This window comes from Leptonychotes weddellii, chromosome X (assembly GCF_054177405.1).
Source record: "Leptonychotes weddellii isolate Sample4059 chromosome X, ASM5417740v2, whole genome shotgun sequence".
In the NCBI taxonomy this organism is placed as follows: Eukaryota; Metazoa; Chordata; class Mammalia; order Carnivora; family Phocidae; genus Leptonychotes; species Leptonychotes weddellii.
The window spans coordinates 14,817,497-14,838,652 of NC_138385.1; the positions used below are offsets into that span (position 1 = coordinate 14,817,497).

Consider the following 21,156-nt stretch of genomic DNA (forward strand, 5'->3'; position numbering starts at 1 on the left):
GAGTGACTCAGGGAGACAGGGAAATTGCCTTAGTTTAGTCCCTCTGGCAAAATTCTAAACTAAAAGGTTTTTTTTTTTTTTTATCCCAACTGGCATTGTTCTCCAACCCAATTTTGTTTTTATTAGGACTTTTCCCCGTGTCTAAAGAGTATGTGAGAGAGAGAGAGAGAGAGGTATCTTTATGTTGGGCTCTGAGGACTCTTCCTTCATTTTCCCTGGAATACCACTCTTCTAAAAGTTGCTGTAGTAGCATCAGTTAATCTGATCTAGTTCCTTTAAAGCTGAACTCTCTTGAAGTTCTGGCATTGGTTTCAAGTCAAAGGGGAGGGCATCAAGCCCAAACCTCAGCGGGCCCCTGGAGATACAAAGATGAGTCAGTCAGGGGTCTTTGCGTCAAGGAACTTAAATCTGGTGGAGATAAGCCATGCAGATGTAACTATGATGCAAGTTAGAGTAGAAGTGTCTTCATAAAGGATGCAGAGTGCTCTGGGAATTCAAAGGACAGAAAGCTTGTGGAGTAAATCTCTTTCTGCTCCCATAAACACTGGTTCCTGTGAGAATCCAGTCCAAAGATAAGTAGGAGTCCATTATACCCAGTAAAGCTGGGAAAAAAGTTGTAAAGATAACAAACAAACAAAAAAGAACCAAAGATATGTGGAAATCATCTTGTAGCAGGACTCCCAGAGCTCCTCTGCATCTGGCCCTGGCCACTCTCCCCAGCTCACTTTTCCCTGTAGCCTTACCAGGTTTCTTGGCAGTGCCTGGCTGGGCCACCCATTTTCACACCCCTGTGCCCTTGCTCCCTTTTCTTTTCTTTCCTTTCCTTTTTTCTGTCTTTCTGAGAGAGAGAGAGAGAGAGAGAGAGAGAGGTGGGGGGCAGTGCACGTGGAAGGGCAGAGGGAGAGAGAATCCTAAGGAGACTCCCTGGTGAGCGTGGAGCCCGACGCAGGGTTCAGTCTCACAACCCTGAGATCGTGACCTGAGCCGAAATCAAGAGTCAGACACTTAACTGACTGCGCCACCCAGGCGCCCCCTTGTTCCATTTTCTTGAAGGGTTTTTAAGAAGGAGAATGATGTGATCAGATATGTCCTTTAGCAGTATCTCTCTGGGGCTCGGGTGGAGGAGAGCCTAGTAGAGGTAGGAAGACCAGTGTGGAGGCTCTTAACAGCTGTCCAAGTGAAAAGAGGCGGGGTGATGAGGGACATTTACAAAGTAGAACCAGGGGCGCCTGGGTGGCTCAGTCGTTAGTCTGCCTTCGGCTCAGGTCATGATCCCGGGGTCCTGGGATCGAGCCCCGCATCGGGCTCCCTGCTAGGCAGGAAGCCTGCTTCTCCCTCTCCCACTCCCCCTGCTTGTGTTCCCTCTCTCACTGTCTCTCTCTCTCTGTCAAATAAATAAATAAAATCTTTAAAAAACAAACAAACAAACAAAAAACAAAGTAGAACCAGTGGGATTTAGTGGCATTTGGCTACAGGGGATGAGGATGAGTAAGGTGTCTCGAATGACCTAGAGGTTTCTAGTTAGTTTGGAAGTCCATTTCCTGGACAGGGACTGTGTCCTGGTCTTTATGGTACTCCTCGGGTTGGGCATGGGCCCTGGCCCAAAGTAGGCATTCAGTAAATGTTGGATGAATGAACCGTACACCACTTTGGCTGGCTGAGTGTAATCAGTGAATTTGTATTCCCAGAGCACATGTTGACTGTTGGTTGGGAATGGGGTCCAGAAAGAACCTGTTTGTGGGAGAGTGTAGCGGTCTAGGGATTCAACCTTTACCAGGCATGAAATGGTATGCAGTTAATTGACAGTTGGCAGTAGAGATAAAAGTAATTCATTCTTTAATTCTCAGGCTTAGAGAATGGCTTATCTCCAGGGTTGCTTTAAACTCCCAGTACTCCAGTGTGGTAGCGACATTTTGGACTGCCTTTTACAGAGGCAGAGTCTGTGGTGGCCCCAGGCATGATCTTTGATTTAAAGTCTGAGCTCGTGATACCCAGGTGCGCCCTCTGCAAGGTCATGTTCTTTCAGGCTAAATAACAGAAGGGTAACCTTCAGCTGGGTTCCCTAAGATGATTTCTTCCACCAGCAATCATCACTTTCCCCACCGGTTTCGAATGAAGTCATTTCTTTCATCTGTATTCCTATCTTGATTAGTGAGAAATTAATGAGCGTGTAAGGTTTGATTTAGATAATGATTAATTAGGGGAAAAGGCACTGTTCTAATAGCAAGTCACTATTGTATGCTAAGGAAATTAGTTAATATTTTTGGATGGCTAATTGACTTGTCCTCCGTTTAAAAAAATACCTTTTAAAAGTGTCTGATATGTTTTTTTGGTTCATTAGTAGAGCAACCTGCACTTAATCCTTTGGATAATTAATTAATTAATTAAGTAATCTATTACTTTCCCTACAAGTCACGAAGCAACCAGTTTGGGATATCATTCATTCTTCTGCTTAATATTTCTTTAATGATGATATTACATCATTATTTTTTTTAGCACAATGTACCTTTGTTAGCAAAAAAATCTGCCATTCATAAAGCAGACCTTGGCAAAGAAATGTGTCAAATCATCATGTATATATATATATATATGTATATATGGAAAAGATTTCAATTTTCATTGTTACTGAGCCCTGACAATTCCCCCTCTTCTGTTGTTGTTTGAATATGTTTTATCTGCTCTTAGGAAAGTATACGGAGCAAGGTGTACATTAATATTTCTTATGTTCTTTATTGTGTTTTTTTAATGGGATTTTTGACAATTTATAGTCATTAGTAAAATTGCAGTGGAGTAAAATAACCAACGTATAGAACACAATAAAGGTAATTAGAGAACTGGCAGGCTGGAAGTGACCTTGAGGGGTTATTTAGTCCATTCCCAGTTTCAGGCTGTAAGACTCATCCTCCTATGCAGCACTCCTCTTCGTGTTATGCTTTTGTTCGAGAACCAACAGCGGACCTTTACCGCCTATGGCGCCAAGCTCACAGGTTTCTCTGCGCACTCCCATTCTGCCCTGAGAAGCTAGCTGTGCTCCAGATACCAGCAGGCAGGTTAGTCTTGCCCTAGTACTCTGCTGCTGCCAAACCCATCGTACCCCTTGGCCTCTCCAAATCCTTCCCACCTAGCTCAAGTCCCACCTCTCCACTGGAAGTTTCGTTTGGCCCCAAGAGCCTCTGGTGAGCACTTATTTATCTAGCAAATGTTGTCCGTAGGATGTATTTTAAAAATCAACTTGATTGAGATAATTTACAAATAATAAAATACACCTGGGCTGAGTGAAGAATTTAATGAGTTTTTACACATGTACACACCCATGAACCCCCCTGTCCCCAGTGAAAATAGAGACTCTTTCCATCACCTCAGAAAAGATACTGCATGACCACATACCAACCTTTACTGTTCTCTAGCTATTTTTGTGTGAAAGTCTGGTCTCTTTGTGTGAGTTTTGTATTTGTTTATTTTAATGTTGCTTAACACGTACTGTGCCAAGAAGGCTAAGAGCTTTACCCACATCATCTCACTCAATCCTTGCAACGACTCTGTAAGGTAAATGCTATTGATAATCCCCTTTTAGAGATAGGGACAGAAAGGCATGTGGGATTTAAATGACCTACCCTCGCTTGCGCGGCTAGCCAATGGTGGGGTGGGACTACATTATAATCAACTTGACAAGGGGGCCACACTGCGTTTGCTCTTTCTCGCCCATAGTGCCTGCCATGATGCTGACCTCCAGGCCATTTATACTTGCTGATTTGGAATAAAATCCAATAGAACAGATGTATTTAGACAGACCTACAGCACATTGTTCACTGTCCTCTTCCAATTAGGGGCAGGGCTCAGGCCTGAAATGGGGTCTCCGAGTGAATGTGTGAGCCTATGACTGCAAGTTCTTGAATGGAGCCAAAAAAGAGCAAGAACCGGGCCCAAAGGACGGAGGTCAAGAAAGCAAAGCCACAGGTAGCCAAGGCTGAGACATCCCCTGACACAGGAGTACACATCAGGAAACAGCCTCCTGTGGTCCACCTGTGGCCTAGCCTCTGGGAGGGGAAGTAACTGGTAAGGGTGCCCAGCTTGGGTACACGTGGCAAGAATCCTCCAGAGGAAAGCTGCCATAACCCAAATATCCCTTTTTAGTTGTCGGACCCAGAAGCGGACCCAGTGTGCAAGGAAGACATTGCCTCAAAATAATCAGAAATAAATTACTTTATAGTCCCTTCAGGTGAAACATCTATTTGTGTATCTTCAAGATGTTTGGAAATTGATTTTTGTGGTATTTAAAAATATTTTTCCAAGATCAAAGTTAAGCACACAGATGTAAAATTTTTGGGGTCATCTGCCTCCACTCCCTCATTTTAGATCAGAGAGACACAAAGTTTTTTTTACCCGTGTTCTCGATCTGAGGCCCTCATTAATTCAACATTATATGTGCAGGGCTGAATGGGATTGACAGGGCATCCCAAGGAGATGGGTGTTATTCTCTGTTCTTCAGGAACGGGAAATCTAGGAGAGGAGATTATAGTATGAAGGTACTTTTTAATCCTCCAAAATAAATGGGAGCTAGCAGCCCTGTAATGACTTCAGTTAATTTTTTTTTTTTTTTAAGCATCTGGGAATGCAAAGTTATTAAGCTCCAAAGACTTGAACCTTTCTGGCTCATTTGAATAGTCAGTTGCTGAGCCTTCTCCTCATCTCCAGCCCAGGATATATTGCTTGTCTCTAGTCCCATTTCCCAGCCGAATTCCATTTTTACATAAAAAATAAGCACCTCTCTGGTGAGTGTGGTCAAGGTTTACTTTTCCTTTCCATCTAATAAAGGAGTTATTTTCCCTTAACCTTCTTTTGTTCCTGACATTCTTAAAGAATGCTTTGCTATTTATTATGTCTTTTATAGGTTGCATCTGATTTTTTGAATTGGCCTTTCTGCTTTCATTCATACAAGTATGTACCAGTTCTGGGTGTACCTCCTTAGTTATTTGCCCTTGGTTACTTTTAATTCATCTCACTTGAGATTTGGTTTCCAGAGTAATTCTTTGTTTCGTTGATGAGGATTCCTCTCTAAATTCTTTCTCTACTTCTTTTGGTTCTGCTTTGTTTCTTTCATGCGTCTGTTCCTGCACTGAAATGGTTCTATTTCATTATTGTCATTTCATTTAGGCATGTCTAGTTCTCCTGGCCCACTTTGTTCCTTATGTTCTCTTGTGCTGGAGCTTATTTTAAGCTGGCCTGTGAGTTATATGAAATTTACTTAAAATGTTTTTCCCTTTGGTGTATATTCCTCTCCTTCCTGGCTTGGAAATTCTGAATTTGTATCAGCTTATAGATGTTTTTATTTCCTCAAATATATAGCTAACTCTTAGCACCCAGATCAGTTGTCCTGGTTTATTGATTGATCAGGTACTTTTAACTGGGAGGGAGGATAGGTGCATAGGATATATGTACATTTCTTATATCTGGATATAACCTACATCTTTCTTCATGACGTCTGACATCTTTCCCCCCAAATTCTCACTTGACATTTTGTTCTGTTCAAGATGTTTGGCTCAACGAATTCTTGAGGTAGTGGGAGTTTTTACAATGATAAGACTTGACTAAGCCAGGGAAGAGGCCACACTATGCAAGCTCTAAGTTACTTTATGAGTTATCGTATCAAAGGCGAACCAAACTGATGTCATGGTGATTCAAAGAGGTGGTCCTGTGTTTCTGCAGGTACACTGAGTGGTTTGTTACCTTCTAAGACCCAACAACTCATAGTACCGCACAGAGGAAAGATCTGAGCCCCGTTATTTTATGATTCCCACTAGCTAGAGCTGGTGGCAATAGGAACATTATCAACAGCTACCCTGCCAAATAAACCCTACTATTCCTGAAAACTGGAAGTCCTCACCAGTGGAAATTTAGAACACAAAGAATTTTATTTAGAACATTTATGAATGTATTCAAATACAGATATTTTAAACACACATGACTTAGGCATCAGTTTACCAAGAAAGTAGATGAAACATTGCCAAACGGACAGGAACTTGGTATATGGCAAGTATGGGATTTTCCTATCTATGCGTATGTCCCAACCAACCTTGTTTAAATCTAGATTAGCCACTCTTCCCGAAGGGGACTCTTTCCCTTCGTGGTCCAGTAAACCGCATCAGTTTCTACTCCTAGAATAGCATTACATTTTGTAACCTCATGTAGAAAGAACACAGTGAGCTAGAACTAGCTCTGTTTTCTTTTTTCAGAAGATAATCATAAAGCCTTTAAGCTTAGACCGTATTTAAAATTGGTTTAAGGCTTGTCTATGAGATTGACATTTATAGGAGATAAATCTGAACTCTGTGTCTCCAGACCCCAAATTGTATTTTGACACTTTATTTATTTATTTTTTTTTAAAGATTTTATTTATTTATTTGAGAGAGAGAGAATGAGACAGAGCACATGAGAGGGGGAGGGTCAGAGGGAGAAGCAGACTCCCTGCTGAGCAGGGAGCCCGATGCGGGACTCGATCCCGGGACTCCAGGATCATGACCTGAGCCGAAGGCAGTCGCTTAACCAACTGAGCCACCCAGGCGCCCCTGTATTTTGACACTTTAAATATCACCTTTCCATCCAGTGCTATAAATTGCAGTGCTGGATTCGGTTTGGTAATATGTATTATCTGTGCTCTCCGTTGACGACTTTTGTCAGCTCCCTTGAGGAAGGGGAAGGGGAGAGCTCGAAGTCCATACGCTGGACTCCCAACAGTGATGTCAAGTGAGGCAACACTTGATGAATTTCATTCCTAAATTAAGAAAATAAAACTTGGACACATACATTAAGGTCATGATTAACTGGAATTCCTAGGGAAATAAGATGTGATAAAGATAAATTTTCTGGTCACTTAGGACTAACCAGTCTCTCACTGCACACCCTGCCCCCTATTTTTTAAAACCTCAGTTGTTACAAAGCTGTCTAAAATGTCTGCTTATGCTTTCCTTCAGTAAGATTTGATGTTTATTACAGAACCTTACTTTGCCAAAGACCTTACAGGACTTGGGGGAGTCTTCCCTCTACCCCATATACATGTTTTGTCATCCTGGCTAACTATGTTGCTTTTTTGCACTCATTTCCTATGCCTTAGGTATTTGTCTCTGTTAACCCCTTTAGATAGTGAGCTCTTTGGGGTAAGGACCACGTCTGTCTTGTTCGAGGTGGTACCTCCGCCATGTAGTGCAGTGCTTGGCACATAGAAGAAGATGCCAGTATGGCACTAGATGTCTAAGGAAAACCTTTGTGAAGGAAAATGAGCAGGGAGCTGAAGGATGCTGGAAGAACCCTCACACTGTGGCGCGGGTCTGACCCTGTGGCGGAGGAGGGAGGGAAAGAAGGAAGGTAGAGTAGGAAGAATCTTTGACAGCAGTACAGTTTTAAGAAAGTTTTGTCAAGGTCAACGGGGAGTCCTTGAGCCCAAATCCCTGTCAGCAAAGTCCTGTGTCTCACAGACCTTAGCATCTCTGTTGTGCTCCGTCATCGGCTGGGGCAGCCCCTGGGGATTGTGGCTCGGGTACAACGCGGTGGTGAGTTCAGAGCACGGCAGTTGGGGCCATTCATCAGTTACACGCAGCACAGTAGGAGATCTGAGATGCGCATGTTCATGGCCCCTGCAGAAGGATCTCAACAGATGCTGGTTGGAGGGAGAGTCTGAGTACAGTGGGAGTTGCAGAAGAGAAGGGAGACTGGACTTAATAATCACTGAGCCCTAATATTTGCTAGTATCGGTGGAGGATATAAAATCATGGGACTCCCCCTCGTTTCCTTCGTCTCTCCTCAGATGTTACCTGATGGAAGAAGCCTTCCCTGACTACCCTATATAAATAGAATTGTTGCTGCCACCACCTACCCTATCTCCCTGACTTTGGTTTTTAAACATTAAAAAAATTAACAGCTTTATTGAGGTATAATTAACATACAATAAAGTACATGTTTTAGGGGTATAATTTAATAATTTTGACACATGTGTACAGCCATGAGACAATCACTGCAACCAAAATTATGAAAATATCCATCACTCTGACAAATTTCCTCACTCCCGCCCCCTCCCTGCCCCATGTCCCCTCCCCAACAACCACTGAACTGCTTTCTGTCACTATAGGTTAATTTTCATTTGGTAGACTTTTATATCAATGGAACCATAGAGTATGTAATTTTTTTATGTGGCTTCTGTTGCTTAGCATAATGTTTTTGGGGCTTCATCCCCGTGGTAGCACAGATCAAGAATTTATTCCTTTGTATGGCTGAGTAGTAATCCACTGTATGTATATACCACAGTTTGTTTTCCCTTCCTTACTTAGTTCTATTTTCTCTGTACTACTTATCACTACTTGACTATGTGTGTGTGTTTGTGTGTATGTGTATAGTTTCTTACATATATATACACACACACACCATATATATACACAAACTATACATATACACAACATATATACAAACTAGATATGTGTGCCTGTATATATCTGCTGTATCCATGGTGCTTGGCACATGGTAGGTGCCCAATAAAATTTTTGTTGAATGGCTCTCATCTACTCCCCTGGCTTCACTTTTTATTCATATGCTGATGACATCCACGGGTGCAGAAATGCCTTGTGTCACCAGTGAAGAGCTGAGCACGACAAAGGTTTCAGTCATTGGGAAACTTGGCAGATGATCATTATTTTATTTTTTTTTAAAGATTTTATTTATTTATTTGAGACAGAGAGAATGAGATACAGAGAGCATGAGAGGGAGGAGGGTCAGAGGGAGAAGCAGACTCCCCGCCGAGCAGGGAGCCCGATGCGGGACTTGATCCCGGGACTCCAGGATCATGACCTGAGCCGAAGGCAGTCGCTTAACCAACTGAGCCACCCAGGCGCCCGGCAGATGATCATTATTAACTGAGATATAGAACACAAAAGATGGAACTGTGTGTGTGTGTGTGTGTGTGTGTGTGTGTGTGTGATACATTGAGTTCAGTTTGGGGTATGCTCAATTTGAGATGCCCATGGAGTGGTTGCAGATGTGGTTTTGGAGCTCAGGAGAGAGGTGAGGGCTGTGTTAGGGAGTTCAGCAGTCATGTGGGTATAGATGAGATCATGGGTGGGGAGAGATGTAGAACGCGGGGGACGGTCAATGACATTAAAGTGACAGGCAGAAGAAGAGGAAGCACAGAAAGGCAGATAAGAGTGGTTGTAGCGGGCGCCTGGGTGGCTCAGTTGGTTAAGCGACTGCCTTCGGTTCAGGTCATGATCCTGGAGTCCCGGGATCGAGTCCCGCATCGGGCTCCCTGCTCGGCGGGGAGTCTGCTTCTCCCTCTGACCCTCCTCCCTCTCATGCTCTCTGTCTCTCATTCTCTCTGTCTCAAATAAATAAATAAAAAAAATCTTTAAAAAAAAAAAAAGAGTGGTTGTAGCAGTAGGCGTGTGCGTGCACGCATGTGCGTGTGTGTGTGTGTGTTGGGGGTAGGTTCACTAAAACAAGGGAGGAGGAGAGCCTTTTAAGAAGGAGAGATTAGTCGACTGCGAGGGATGCTATAAAAGGTCACATTGGATGAGGACTGAGGAGAGGTTCTGATTCCCTAATTTTGGAATAAGCGAGGAGATTCTTCATTTGGCAACTTTTTATGGAGCTGCAAAAATGAAAAGGCACTGTGCATCATAAGCGAGGTGGCAAGGAAGTAGCTCAGGAGTTCAGAGGTCGGCATTTGAATAGTGCTAGAATGTTGTAGTTGTAAGGGATTTTGGCGATTGTCTGAATGTTAATATTGTCCTCTGGTTGTTTCCTCTGTGAATCTTACCCCAGACCTTTAGTTAACAACAACAGCAAAGCTTTGATATGATATTGATGTTTTAACCATTTATCCCAAAAAGCCACATTGGGTTGGCAGACATACATTTCATTAGGAAATCATAACCGGAATTTTGAAAATTGCCTCTTGGTTGTGCTCTCATTCATAAATTATAATCAAGAAAAATAAATTGTAGGAGTGAAGATTAATCTTTTAACGGACAAATTAAATATCGGTGTTCAATGACGTATACTTGGTGCTATAAATTAGTTTGTGCAGAATTTATGAGTCAAACCTAGGCAATTAATTCTAATGGTTATTCAAAAAGAATCAGTCATAAAGATAATTGGGAGAAAGCAGGGATTAGTTAAGATAAACACTAATTTTGAATAATCAAGATTTTACTGTATTTTTTAAAAAATGCATTGTCTTGCCTTGTTCGCTTCATTTATGTGTGTGTGTGTGTGTGTGTGTGTGTGTGTGTGTGTTGTGACATTCTGCTTACTGAAACATGAAAAACTTGTTTGTTTCAGGATCAGATCTGCAAGTATGTCTCCCCAAGGGCCCAACATGCTGCTCCAGAAAGATGGAAGAAAAATACCAACTGACAGCACGGTTGAACATGGAACAACTGCTTCAGTCTGCAAGTATGGAACTCAAGTTCTTGATCATCCAGAATGCCGCAGTTTTCCAAGGTGAGTGCTGAGGATCATTTTAGATGTGCCGCCCTACGGCATCATTCTCTGGGCGCCGGGCTTTCAGATGCTAAGTATAATTTATAAATTACCATGCCAGCATTAATGCTTGACAGAGAAACCTCCCAGTGAGAGCTTCTGTTTAAGGAACAACACAGTTTTTAGAGACGCTGCGTTTCACTCTTTGGAGAGGCGGACATTGTCCAAAGTCATTGTCCAAGGACATTCTGTTTACCTGTGCGTGGAGGCTGCAAATCCCTACAGAAAGGGTAAATGATATCTTCTCTCAACAAGCCCTGAAGACTGGTTTAAAAAAAAAACAAAAGAGGTTGCTTAAATACCAGTTTTCTCCAGGCATGGGTTAGATGCTTGTGGAGCACGCCCTAACTCCTTCTGACCGCGGGGACCATTTCCAGAGAGATCAGGAGCTTGACTCGACAGCCCTACGTTTTCTTATTTGCGTGAGTGGTTACCTCTTCTTTCTTTCTGAGTCTCCGTCCTTACTACACCTGTGTGTGACTGTAAAAGGAGCTGTTGTGGCATTTGCCAGAATGGGTCAGAAATTCCATTTCTCCTCACTAACTTGCAGGACTGTCCCAGCAGGATGGAGAGTACCTCCCTCGACTCAAAGACCCAGCTAGGAATGACGGTGATAAAGTGCTCTACATGTATTCATTCTTTTAATCTTCACAATAACCCTACGAAGTAAGTCTTATTATTAGCATCCCCATTTAACGGATGAAAAGCCAAGGCACAGAATGGTTAAGTAACTTGCTCAAGGCCACATAATGAATAAATGGTGAAAGCAGGATTTGAAGCCAGGCGGGCCTGGCTCTTAAGAGTCTTTTTTTAACTACCTCGATATGCTGCCTCCTGGGACGGGAAATTAATTACAGTTATTGGGGCTTGTTTCTATCTTTCCTGAGGCATGGGACACCAGCTACCTTTTTCTTGCTCTACAGAGAATTGGGGTCAGATAGAAAAATAACGCTTCTGATGACTTGATGTTCCAAATTTGTAGGTTTATGGCACCTTGATAAGGATTGACCTCTTTGAATTTTAAGGTAGGTTGATTATAGCTTATTTTGTGTATTACAAGGAAAATCTTAGAATTAGCTAAGAAGATTATTAAAATTAGCTAATAAAGCATACATTCATAATAGTTTTGTGGGTCAAAGCCTCAGGGGATGTTGGGTTGATTATATGAAATACAGTACAGAAGTGCGACGTATTTGTTCACTTATTTATGCGGTCAGACTCTTGTGAAGAGTTTGTTGAGACTAACAATTTGGCAATTGAATGAATAATTTAAGCTGATTTTAAAAATTCATGTACCATTCGTGTACTTCTTAGATTAGTTTTGGAGCTGATCTGCTGGCTGAAAGTGGGGTGGTAAGAAGTGATGGGACATGAGAATTGGGTCGAAGCAGAGAGCTGAAACTTATTCTTCGGGGGTGTCCAGGTGCTTTTCAGAATGGAGCATTTGTGATTTGTTTCATTCTCAGAATGACCCGGCCCACTGATGTTATCTGATGGCGGGCGGGAGAGCGAGTGCGCTCACAGTCCAGCATGCAGAGTAGCGGACATGGCTGCCCTTCTGAGGGCCTGGGGTGTCAGCCTTCCCGTCTCTGCCCAGTCCTGCATTTTGCATATTGTGTTTTCTAGGCCTGGAGTAGCACAGACGAGGAGAGAAAGGAAGTCCTGACCAGATTTTGATTGGCTTTAGCGTGGAGGTTGAACACTAGTCATGTGAGCGGAGGCTGGAAAGTGGGGGTGGGGGTAGCCCCTACTAGTTGTATCTTCTCTCTCTCTCTCTCTTTTTCTCGCCCACACACATGTACACACACAAATATGTATTATTTCTCCAGTTGTGAACATAGGAGGACAAGTCTGGCAAAGGAACATGGAGACAACTCAGTGATGTCTGAACTCGCTGTTGGTGCCTTGTTTCATTCACTTATTCTTTCCCTGCTTCACATTTAGAACAAATAAACCCCATAAGAAAAAAGAAACCATGGTCCCAGACCTCAAGGCAATTATGCCATGTTTGTAGAAACATCGCCCCCGAATTCTTTCTGTAACAAACATTGGGAGGGACAAGACTCAAACCAGGGACCGCTGCAAGCTGACGTATTATTGATTGCTAAGAAAAAGAGAGCAGCCACTTTTCCCCCCTTATAATTACTCATTATTCTGACGAGCTGAAATTGGGAGGGCACAGTTGTTTCTTCCTTAAAATGCACTCCCTCCCCAAGATTCTGGTAGACCAAATCCGTGCTCCAGTACTTCACTCCTATGAAATTTGATGCAAGCTATTTTCTCCACCACATGAAATTGAAGAAAGCTCATCTTGATATTGGCCTGTATCCACACTCTCTTTAGGATTCCTTCACTCGTCCACGCTGGGGGTATTTAAGCTGTGAATGCTTTCTGCAAATATGTGCACAGTTCAACGAGCAATCCTTACTGCCTCGATTTGGATTTTATGTCTTCGTTTGCAAGAGGCCTTTGCCCTCATAAATGAGCCTGGGGCCCTTTGCTACAGTGGTTGGAGCTCTCTCTCGTTAATGTTGTTTTGATAATGATTGAAGCATTAAAAAAAAAAAAGTTGTGCTTTATTTTCAATCTTTGCATTGCCTCGTTTCCTAAATTTAATTTACTTGGATGTGCTTAGTAAAATGGGGCAGCACAATCGTTTTTTGTTTCTGCTTAATTAATTCTTTTTGAAAAACTCCACTAAAAGACTTTTTCTCTTTTTCTTCTCCTCTACCTAATAATAATTATGATGATAATAATACTAATGGCAATTTATTAAGTGCCTCCTACATGATGCTTACTCTTACATAATTCTCTCATAGGATTTATCTCCATTTTACAGATGAGGAAACTCATATCGATGCCCCAGCTTCTTCCAAGCCATCATGTGACATGGTCGTCCTTGTTCTTGGTGTGCTTGAGATGAAGCAAAATTAGGAAGTTGTAGGATCTGTGGTCCTTGAGACGAAAACCGCCATCGAATTCTGAATGTTTCATCCTCTCTCCACCACCTCTACACCTTCAAGCCCAGAGCTTTGTTTTCCTTGCAGAATGTCATTCTAACTTTCAGACGTGTCCTATCAGGGAGTATTTGGGGGGTATGCCTAGGAATTTTTTCTGTATTGTGGATGATTCCAGTCTTCCCCAAGGTGCCACTGACTTTGAGGGAGAACACACTTCAGCTTTTCTCGAAGTTGCCTAACCCGCAACTTGAACTGGCTTCTTCAGAGGGGAGAAACAGAGGGGTTAAGCAGAAGACATCCCTGTGCTCCCGAAATGCATGGAGCTCCTGCTGAGGTAGTTGAGAGCTTCTCGGGTCCTCGTTCTGTGCCTACTGCTGTTCTAAATTTATGCATGGTCTTTTGACAGGCTGGATTTTCTAGTTTTCTAGCCAGTGGTAGATAAGGAGTTAGGTGGAAAGGTTATGGAAGAATGCCAGAGGGAGGTACCGATGAGCAGCAAGAAGTTATGAGTGCCAGGAAGGGTGGAAGACAGAGAAGTAGACTCAGGGGCTCACTGAATGGGGCAGTCCAGAGGGCATTCCGTAGAGGGGTGCGTCCTACGTGCCTCAGGAGCCCCTATATTATAGGAGGTCCAACAGCCGGTGTCCATAGTGATGGTTGTGAATCAATAAAGAAGGGTCAAATTACTTGCACTGTTTTTCTTTTCCTTCACATTTTCATTTGAAGTGGCTAAAAAATATTTGGGGGTTGGTGTCTGAAAGGCAATGAAAGAAACACGCGGCTTGGAGTCAGAACATCTAAGTTCTAATTCTAGTTCGGTATTGGTAAGCTTTATGACTTTAGGTGGTTATTTAGACTCCATTAGCCTCAGTTTTGCGATCTACAGAATGGGGGTAATAATTACAGTCCTGCTTCCCCCCATAGGGTCAAGGTAATGTATATGAAAGTGTCTTGAAAACTGTAAAGCACTGTATTCAAGCATTAATTATCGAGACAGCTCACTTATGTGGCCTGCTTTACCCCGGGCGGTGCCAGACCCATGGCTCATTACCATTACAGACGTGAGCCTCGATAAAGCCGGAGGTCACGATGTACTTCACCCACTTTTGCCCCCTACAGATGATATTCAAACCGCTTCTGGGCACAGATGAGAGAGCACTTAGGTAAAGTAGCCTTTGAAAAGGGGGTTTCTTTTGTACCTTCTTAGATGCGAATCTGTGCTGTTCGAAATGTCAATACTGCCAGGAGCAGTCCTTTTTTTCCAGCTTCCCGAAGCTTCTCTTCTGGCCCCTCTCTGGTATATTTTACACACAAACAAGCGGCGCGAGTGGGAAGGGTTTGTCGTGTTCAGGCCATACATCATTTTTTCAGGCCGTATTTTAATTGCATTGTCTGGCCCACGAAATCCTGGCAGTGTTGGAAGGTTTCTTCTACCTGCTTTCTATGGAGGAGACGAAAAAGACATTTCCACATGGCGGGGGGCAGTGGGGTGGGGCGGGGACCATGTTTCTGTGCTGCTGTCTCCCCAGTCCTTTGCTTCCCATTTCCATCTGCTCTTGGCAGTTCTTACACTTTTTTTTTTTTTTCTGTCAGATTCCTGTCTCTCCCACTCCCCCTAAAGAAAATTGACCTTGGTTAGAACACCCTTTTCCATCAGCTAGGAGCAATTTCTCCAGTCATTTCTGCTTGAAATAACTGTTTAGGGACATTATTCAAGCAAAGCTTTTTTCCTTCACAGTTAATATGTGACTAAATAATTGCTCGAATGTTGATAAACATGTTTTTGAGATTCAATCATTTATTAATTTAGTTTTTATAATGTTGTGGGGGTTTTAAGTGAGCACTGAGCAATTTTTCTCCATTTCACAATTTTTCCCCTTGACTAGTCTGACAGTTCTCCTGCTCACGCTCCAGCTCCGTGGGGGCCAAGCCCCACTGAGTCCCTGACTCCGACCACGGGTCATCCTGTCACAACCCTTTCTTCTTTGAAAATAACGTACGGGAGAGAATAATTACGTTGATGTCTAATCAGAACTTAATTCATTTGCCAAGGCTAAATGTAGTAATATTAAACTGGATAGAAGAATTTTAGGAACGCAAGCCATGACCATGAGCAAGGTGATATATCCTCAAAAATGTAAATTATTAATCAAACCACTCATCTGTACAGCAAAGCTAGTAATCCCATTATAAAAGGGTGAATTTCTCATCAGAGCCCAGAAGATGCTGGCTTTAATTAGTGTACTTTTTTGGCGCTGACTCAAAGAGATATTTTGGTTACAAAGTTTTTTAAAAAATGCAATTCTTTAATTATTAGTGCTATTGGAAAAACGATTGGAAACTGGGTGTTTAAAGTCATTTTAGTTTTAAACTTAGAACTTTTGGATTCAAGTCGGTTTCAAAATTCTGTGGCTTTCGCAGAGCCAGAGGCTGGGGGAGTTGTAAACCTTTATTGTGCCCTCTTATTGATTTAGAAAAGTCAGTCATTAGGCTGAAAACTGTTTAATAAAAAGAGCTTAGAAAAATGATTCAGTGTGCGGGTGGAGACTGTTCTGGGGCCAACATGAGGTGAGGAGATTGTACAGATTAACTCTTTACCCCAGCCCCGGTCCCTCAATTCAACAGGGTTCTGAACACACCCCCTCTGGCTGCCATGCTCCTGCCCACCTTTTCACTAGTGGGCCCAACGAAGCAAATTAAAGGACATTGTCCCTGCCCTCTAGAAGCTTCCAGGAAAAATACCACTTTTGCCTCGAGTGATTACCCCTTCCTTACCCCCACCGGGATTTGTTTACTTTCTGAAAACATATGTTTCCTCCTCCTCTTTCTGTCTCACTGAGTTGCGGTACCTGATATCGGAGTAATGAAGCATATGTTTGAGAGATTTGAATTCTCCTGTCAGTAGAGTGGAGGCAGAAACGATTTTCCTTTAAGCTGGAAGCGGTAACATAGAAATTAAAAACAACTTTCCCTCTGTGGACTGTGGGAAGCTTCCAGGGGCTGAGGTGCACCCCCCGTACCCCTCCTTTTTTTTTCCTCATCCTGGCTTCTAGTCAGCCACCAGGTCGTGTTTGTCCCTTCCCATTCCCTCACATCGTCTCCCTCTGCCCTGTTCCCCTCTGCCCTCTCTGGGTCTCAGTGGTCTCACCGAGTGCATACTGCTGCCCGTTGGCCTGGTCTCCGATTTGAGTTCCAGGCTCCATCAGCTCACACCTAGACTACCAGCAAAGGCAGAACTAAGTGCCATGCCTTTGGACTCCTCCTCTGGCTCCCAGGCCAGCTACAGAGTGTGATGATTAAGAGGGCAGGCTCTGGGGTCATGTGGGTGGGGTTTGAGTGAGTCTGGGTGGGGATAGGTAGGACAAGTGGGGTGGCTGTGGAGAAGAGGAAGCTGAGGGCTTGGGCCGAGAATCAAGCCTCCCCTCCCAACATGTGCTGAGTTGGTGGGAGACAAATGGAAAGTCTCCTCTTCGAAAGTGTTATTAGTATCATCTCACTAAAACCTCACGGCAACCCTCTGAGGTTGACACTATGATTAGCCTCATTTTACCCCGAGGAAGTAGGGCTTTAGAGAAATGAAGGGGCTTGTCTAAGGTCAGCCAACAAATGGCAGAGGCAGGAATTGAACCTGGGAAGGCCAGCTCCAGAGCCGGGGCCCTTAACCAGCATATTATTATATGCTGCCTCTCTGTATTTTGTTTCACGGTCATGGGCGACCTCCCCAATTCTAGCTTGCTTTCTTGCAAGGGACTTCTGTTGTATTGAATTAAAAAACATTCGCTGAGCAGGAACCTAGCATGTCTGGAGGCAGGCATTGTGGGGGATTCAAAGATAAAAAGCACTTCCTGCTTACCTTCAACTTCTAGAAACCAAGACTTTTATACATGAATAACTCGGGTACAAGGCATCCCAAGAGAAATGCTGTAAGAAACGTTTAGCAGTCTTCTGTGGGGAGTAAGGGTAGATTTAGGTTTTGTGGGGCCCAAAGCTTATACAATCTGGGGGCCCTCTTTAAGAAAGAGAAGACAAAATAAAAACTACAAAATGCCCGTGGCTCTTCCAGGTGGAGGATCACAAGTGTGGGTCCCTGCAGCTTAGGTTTCAATAGCTTCCCACGAAATCCACCTCTATATGGGAGTGTGAGGTTGGAGAAGATTAATTCCGACTAAAGGGTAGAGGTTCTTGGAGGAGATTGCCTGTATGAATTCCCCAGACAGACATGGCTCTTGATCAAAGAGAAGGGCAGGTGAGGGAGTTAGGTAAATCAGTGCACATCTTATTTCTAAATTAAATTAAAATTGGAACATTATTAATTGCCTACTAGATACCAGTCTTGCTGGCCTCCCTGGCTAGCCTCGTAGCATCGCAGCCTTTCCTCTCGAAAGAGCAAGATGCCTAGGAGACATGCAGAGAGGGGCAGAGTGTGACAGACGTGTGCTCAGGCTTCCAGGGGATGGGAGTCTGAGTCCCAGCTCTGCTAGGTCCTCTCTTTGTGACCGAGAGCAAGTCACTTGTCTCCGAGCCATTAATTAAGCAGGGTTAATTCAGAGGAGGGCTGTGAAGAGCTCAGCCCTGTGCGGGTCTGTAGGAATCCAATGCAGGGCAGCCATTGTTTCTGTTATTCCCGGTTGTATGTTTGTCAGCATCATTGTAGATGGAGTAGAATATCTTGCCCTGCAGTACTGACTGTCACATATCTGGCACATATATTTAAAAAAAAATGCTTTTCTATGCTTTCATGTAATTATGAATCATATAAAAAAGTTCCAGTATACCCACTTCTAATCCTATCACTCAGAAAAAATGTGTTTTCTTCCTTTTTCTCTCTCTGTGTGTGTGTGTGTGTGTGTGTGTGTGTGTGTGTGTATTGAAGACTAAATAGTATGCACTGTCTAAATGGTCCCCTAGTGGTCTGAATGAGTTAACGTAACCTTGAGATCTAACTAGCAATGGCAGACTCTGATTTCATTGGGTTGCTTTAGGAGAGGAAGGAGAACAAAAATGATAAAATGAACCAGGATGTTTATGATGCTTCCTCCTATGGTTGAAGTTCTTTAGCATTAGTACTGGACCAGATTAACTGAAATGTAATCACTGGATTAGACCAGGTTCCACTGTATTCCCTCTCCTGGGATCCCGTGTTTTTCCTTTCTACTACTTACCAAGTTCATAGTGATACATGTATGGATGTTTTGTTAACATGAGTCTCCTTTACTGGAGAATGATCTCTCTGAGGGTAGGGCTTATGTGTATTCTACCTCACTGCTATATCCCCAGGCGAGATATTATAAATTACTCACCCTAGGTGAGTAAATGTTTGAAAACACACACACGCACGTGCACGCACGCATCTACACATATACATAATTAAAAGAAGTAGTATTAATAGAAACAGATTTCCAACTCTTCTGCTTCCTCTGCAGCAAGTACCACTACGACCAAATAGAAAAAAAAAATACAACTTGTTGCCTGCAGCATTTATTTTCAGGTTTTATTTATTTATATATTTTTTAGAGAGACAGAGAGCAAGCTGGGCATGGGGGGAGGGGCAGAGGGAGAAGGAGAGAGAATCTCAAGCAGGCTCCATGCCCAGCACGAAGCCTGATGTGGGGCTTGATCTCGAGATCCTGACGTCATGACCTGAGCTGAAATCAAGAGTTGGATGCTTAACTGACTGAGCCACCCAGGTGCCCCTATTTTTAGGTTCTAAACTCTACTCAAATATAAGATCTTAAGAGTGTAGCTAATAGGTTGACGCTTTCCCATTTTGAGATGAAATGTCTTATGGTATGCCTGAGCTTCTGTCTCTGCTTACGGCCTCACCACTCCCTGGCTTGCTGGTTGTCTTTTCTTCCAGTCTGATCTAGGCTCGTCACTGAGCACTGTGAAGAAGGCTCAGGGCCACGGATTTACACTTTGTAACCAAGATTCATGAGACTTGTGACACCTGTCAGCCTCTCCAAATATGCTCTTATGTGTCATTCCTGATTACAACGGGCACTTAAAAGTAATAAAGCAAACTCTCTTTCAGGATAGTCTTTTTTTAAAAAAATAAGTTTGACTACACAAATAAGTACCACAGAGTCTCCCCTCCCCAGTTTGCGGTTTTACTTTCCATGGGTTCAGTTGCCTGAGGTAAACCCTAGTCTGGGATCAGATGATTCTCCTTCTGACAGATTGTCAGAAGGACAGTAGTAGCCTAACACTATGTCACCATGCCTACCTCATCCACCTCACTTCATCTCATCACATAGGCATCTTATCATCTCACATCGCCCTGGGAAGAAGAAGGGTGAGTACGGGGTAATTAAATGCTTTGAGAGAGAGCCCACGTTCATAATAACTTTTATTACAGTTTATCGTTGTTATTGTTCTATTTTATTATTAGCTATTGTTGTTAATCTCTTACTGTGCCTAATTTATAAATGAGACTCTATCATAGGTATGTACATATGTATGTATAGGGAAACGTATAGGGAAAAACGTAGTCTATCTAGGGTTCTGTCCTATCCATGTTTCAGGCATCCACAGAGCATCTTGGAATGTATCCCCAAGGATAAGGAGGGGGACTACAGTACATGTTTATTGGGAAAATGAAAAACACGAACAAAAAAGTGGAAAATAAAAATGACCTACGTTTTAGCTCCCAGAGGATAATTACTATTAACATTTTGGTATATAATCTTGCATACTTTGGTTCAGTATTATACATATATAGGTGTATGTATATATTTTTTAAAAATGGATTATATAGCTTTTTCATGTGATATAGCCTTCTTTCCATGTCAATAATATATTTCTATAATACAATCGAAATATAGTATTTAGAGACCACATAGTACTTAGTCATGTGGCGGTCTCATATGTTATTAATCCAACCTTCTTTATTGTTAGAAATGTAGGGTACTTTCAGTAAACCATAGTGAGATAAATAACATTCATGTAACTGAATATTTATGCACATCCTTAATTATTTACTCAGGATAAATCCCTGGAACTGGGATAGCTGGGTCAGAGGCAATATAGTTTTTAAGGTTTCTCACATTTATTGCCTATTTGACTTCTATGAAGTTGTAGCTATTTTCACACTCACTAGCAATATATGAGTGTCTATTTGCCATTTTACAGTGATCCCACTTTGGGTGAAAAATAGTACTCTTTGGTTTCTAGGGAGATTTGATGGTCATATGTACTTTTTATTTTGTGAGTTTTGTTATTAATATTCTTTTATCATTAAAAAAATTTAACTATTCATTGTTTCTTATTGAGATGCCCTTTTCTTATTGCTTTGTAAGAGCTCTTTATATATTCAGGATGCTAACCCATTTTATATGACATAAATTGCATTTACTGATCTGTTTATTTGAGTTTACATTTTTTATGGGGGTTTAAAAACACCTTCAGTCAAACGTATCAATGTCTTCCTTTGGTTTCCAATATATTCTTTGATTATTTACTGATTGGTAACAGCTTTGGCATGAATCAAAGATGTGTTCTATTTCCTGTTCTGACACTAGCTATGTGAAAATTGGTAAGTAATTTAGTGTCTGAGTTTGTTTTCGTATGTGCAAGATAACACCTGGCCTGCCAACCTGCCAGAGCTTTTACGGATCAGAAGAGGTAATGTATATGAAAATGCCTTCAAAGTTTAAAGGATTATTTTCGTTGTTAT

At 42.5% G+C, this 21,156-nt stretch overlaps 1 protein-coding gene across 1 annotated transcript in view; it reads left to right on the forward strand.

The window, feature by feature from the left end:
• The window catches only part of GPC3 (glypican 3), a 409,440-nt gene that overhangs the window by 21,559 nt on the left and 366,725 nt on the right, over nucleotides 1-21,156 (forward strand). Inside the window, exon 2 of the mRNA XM_081808236.1 lies at nucleotides 10,324-10,485. Coding sequence (XP_081664362.1) covers nucleotides 10,324-10,485 — 162 coding nt within the window. The remainder of the gene's footprint in view (nucleotides 1-10,323; nucleotides 10,486-21,156) is intronic.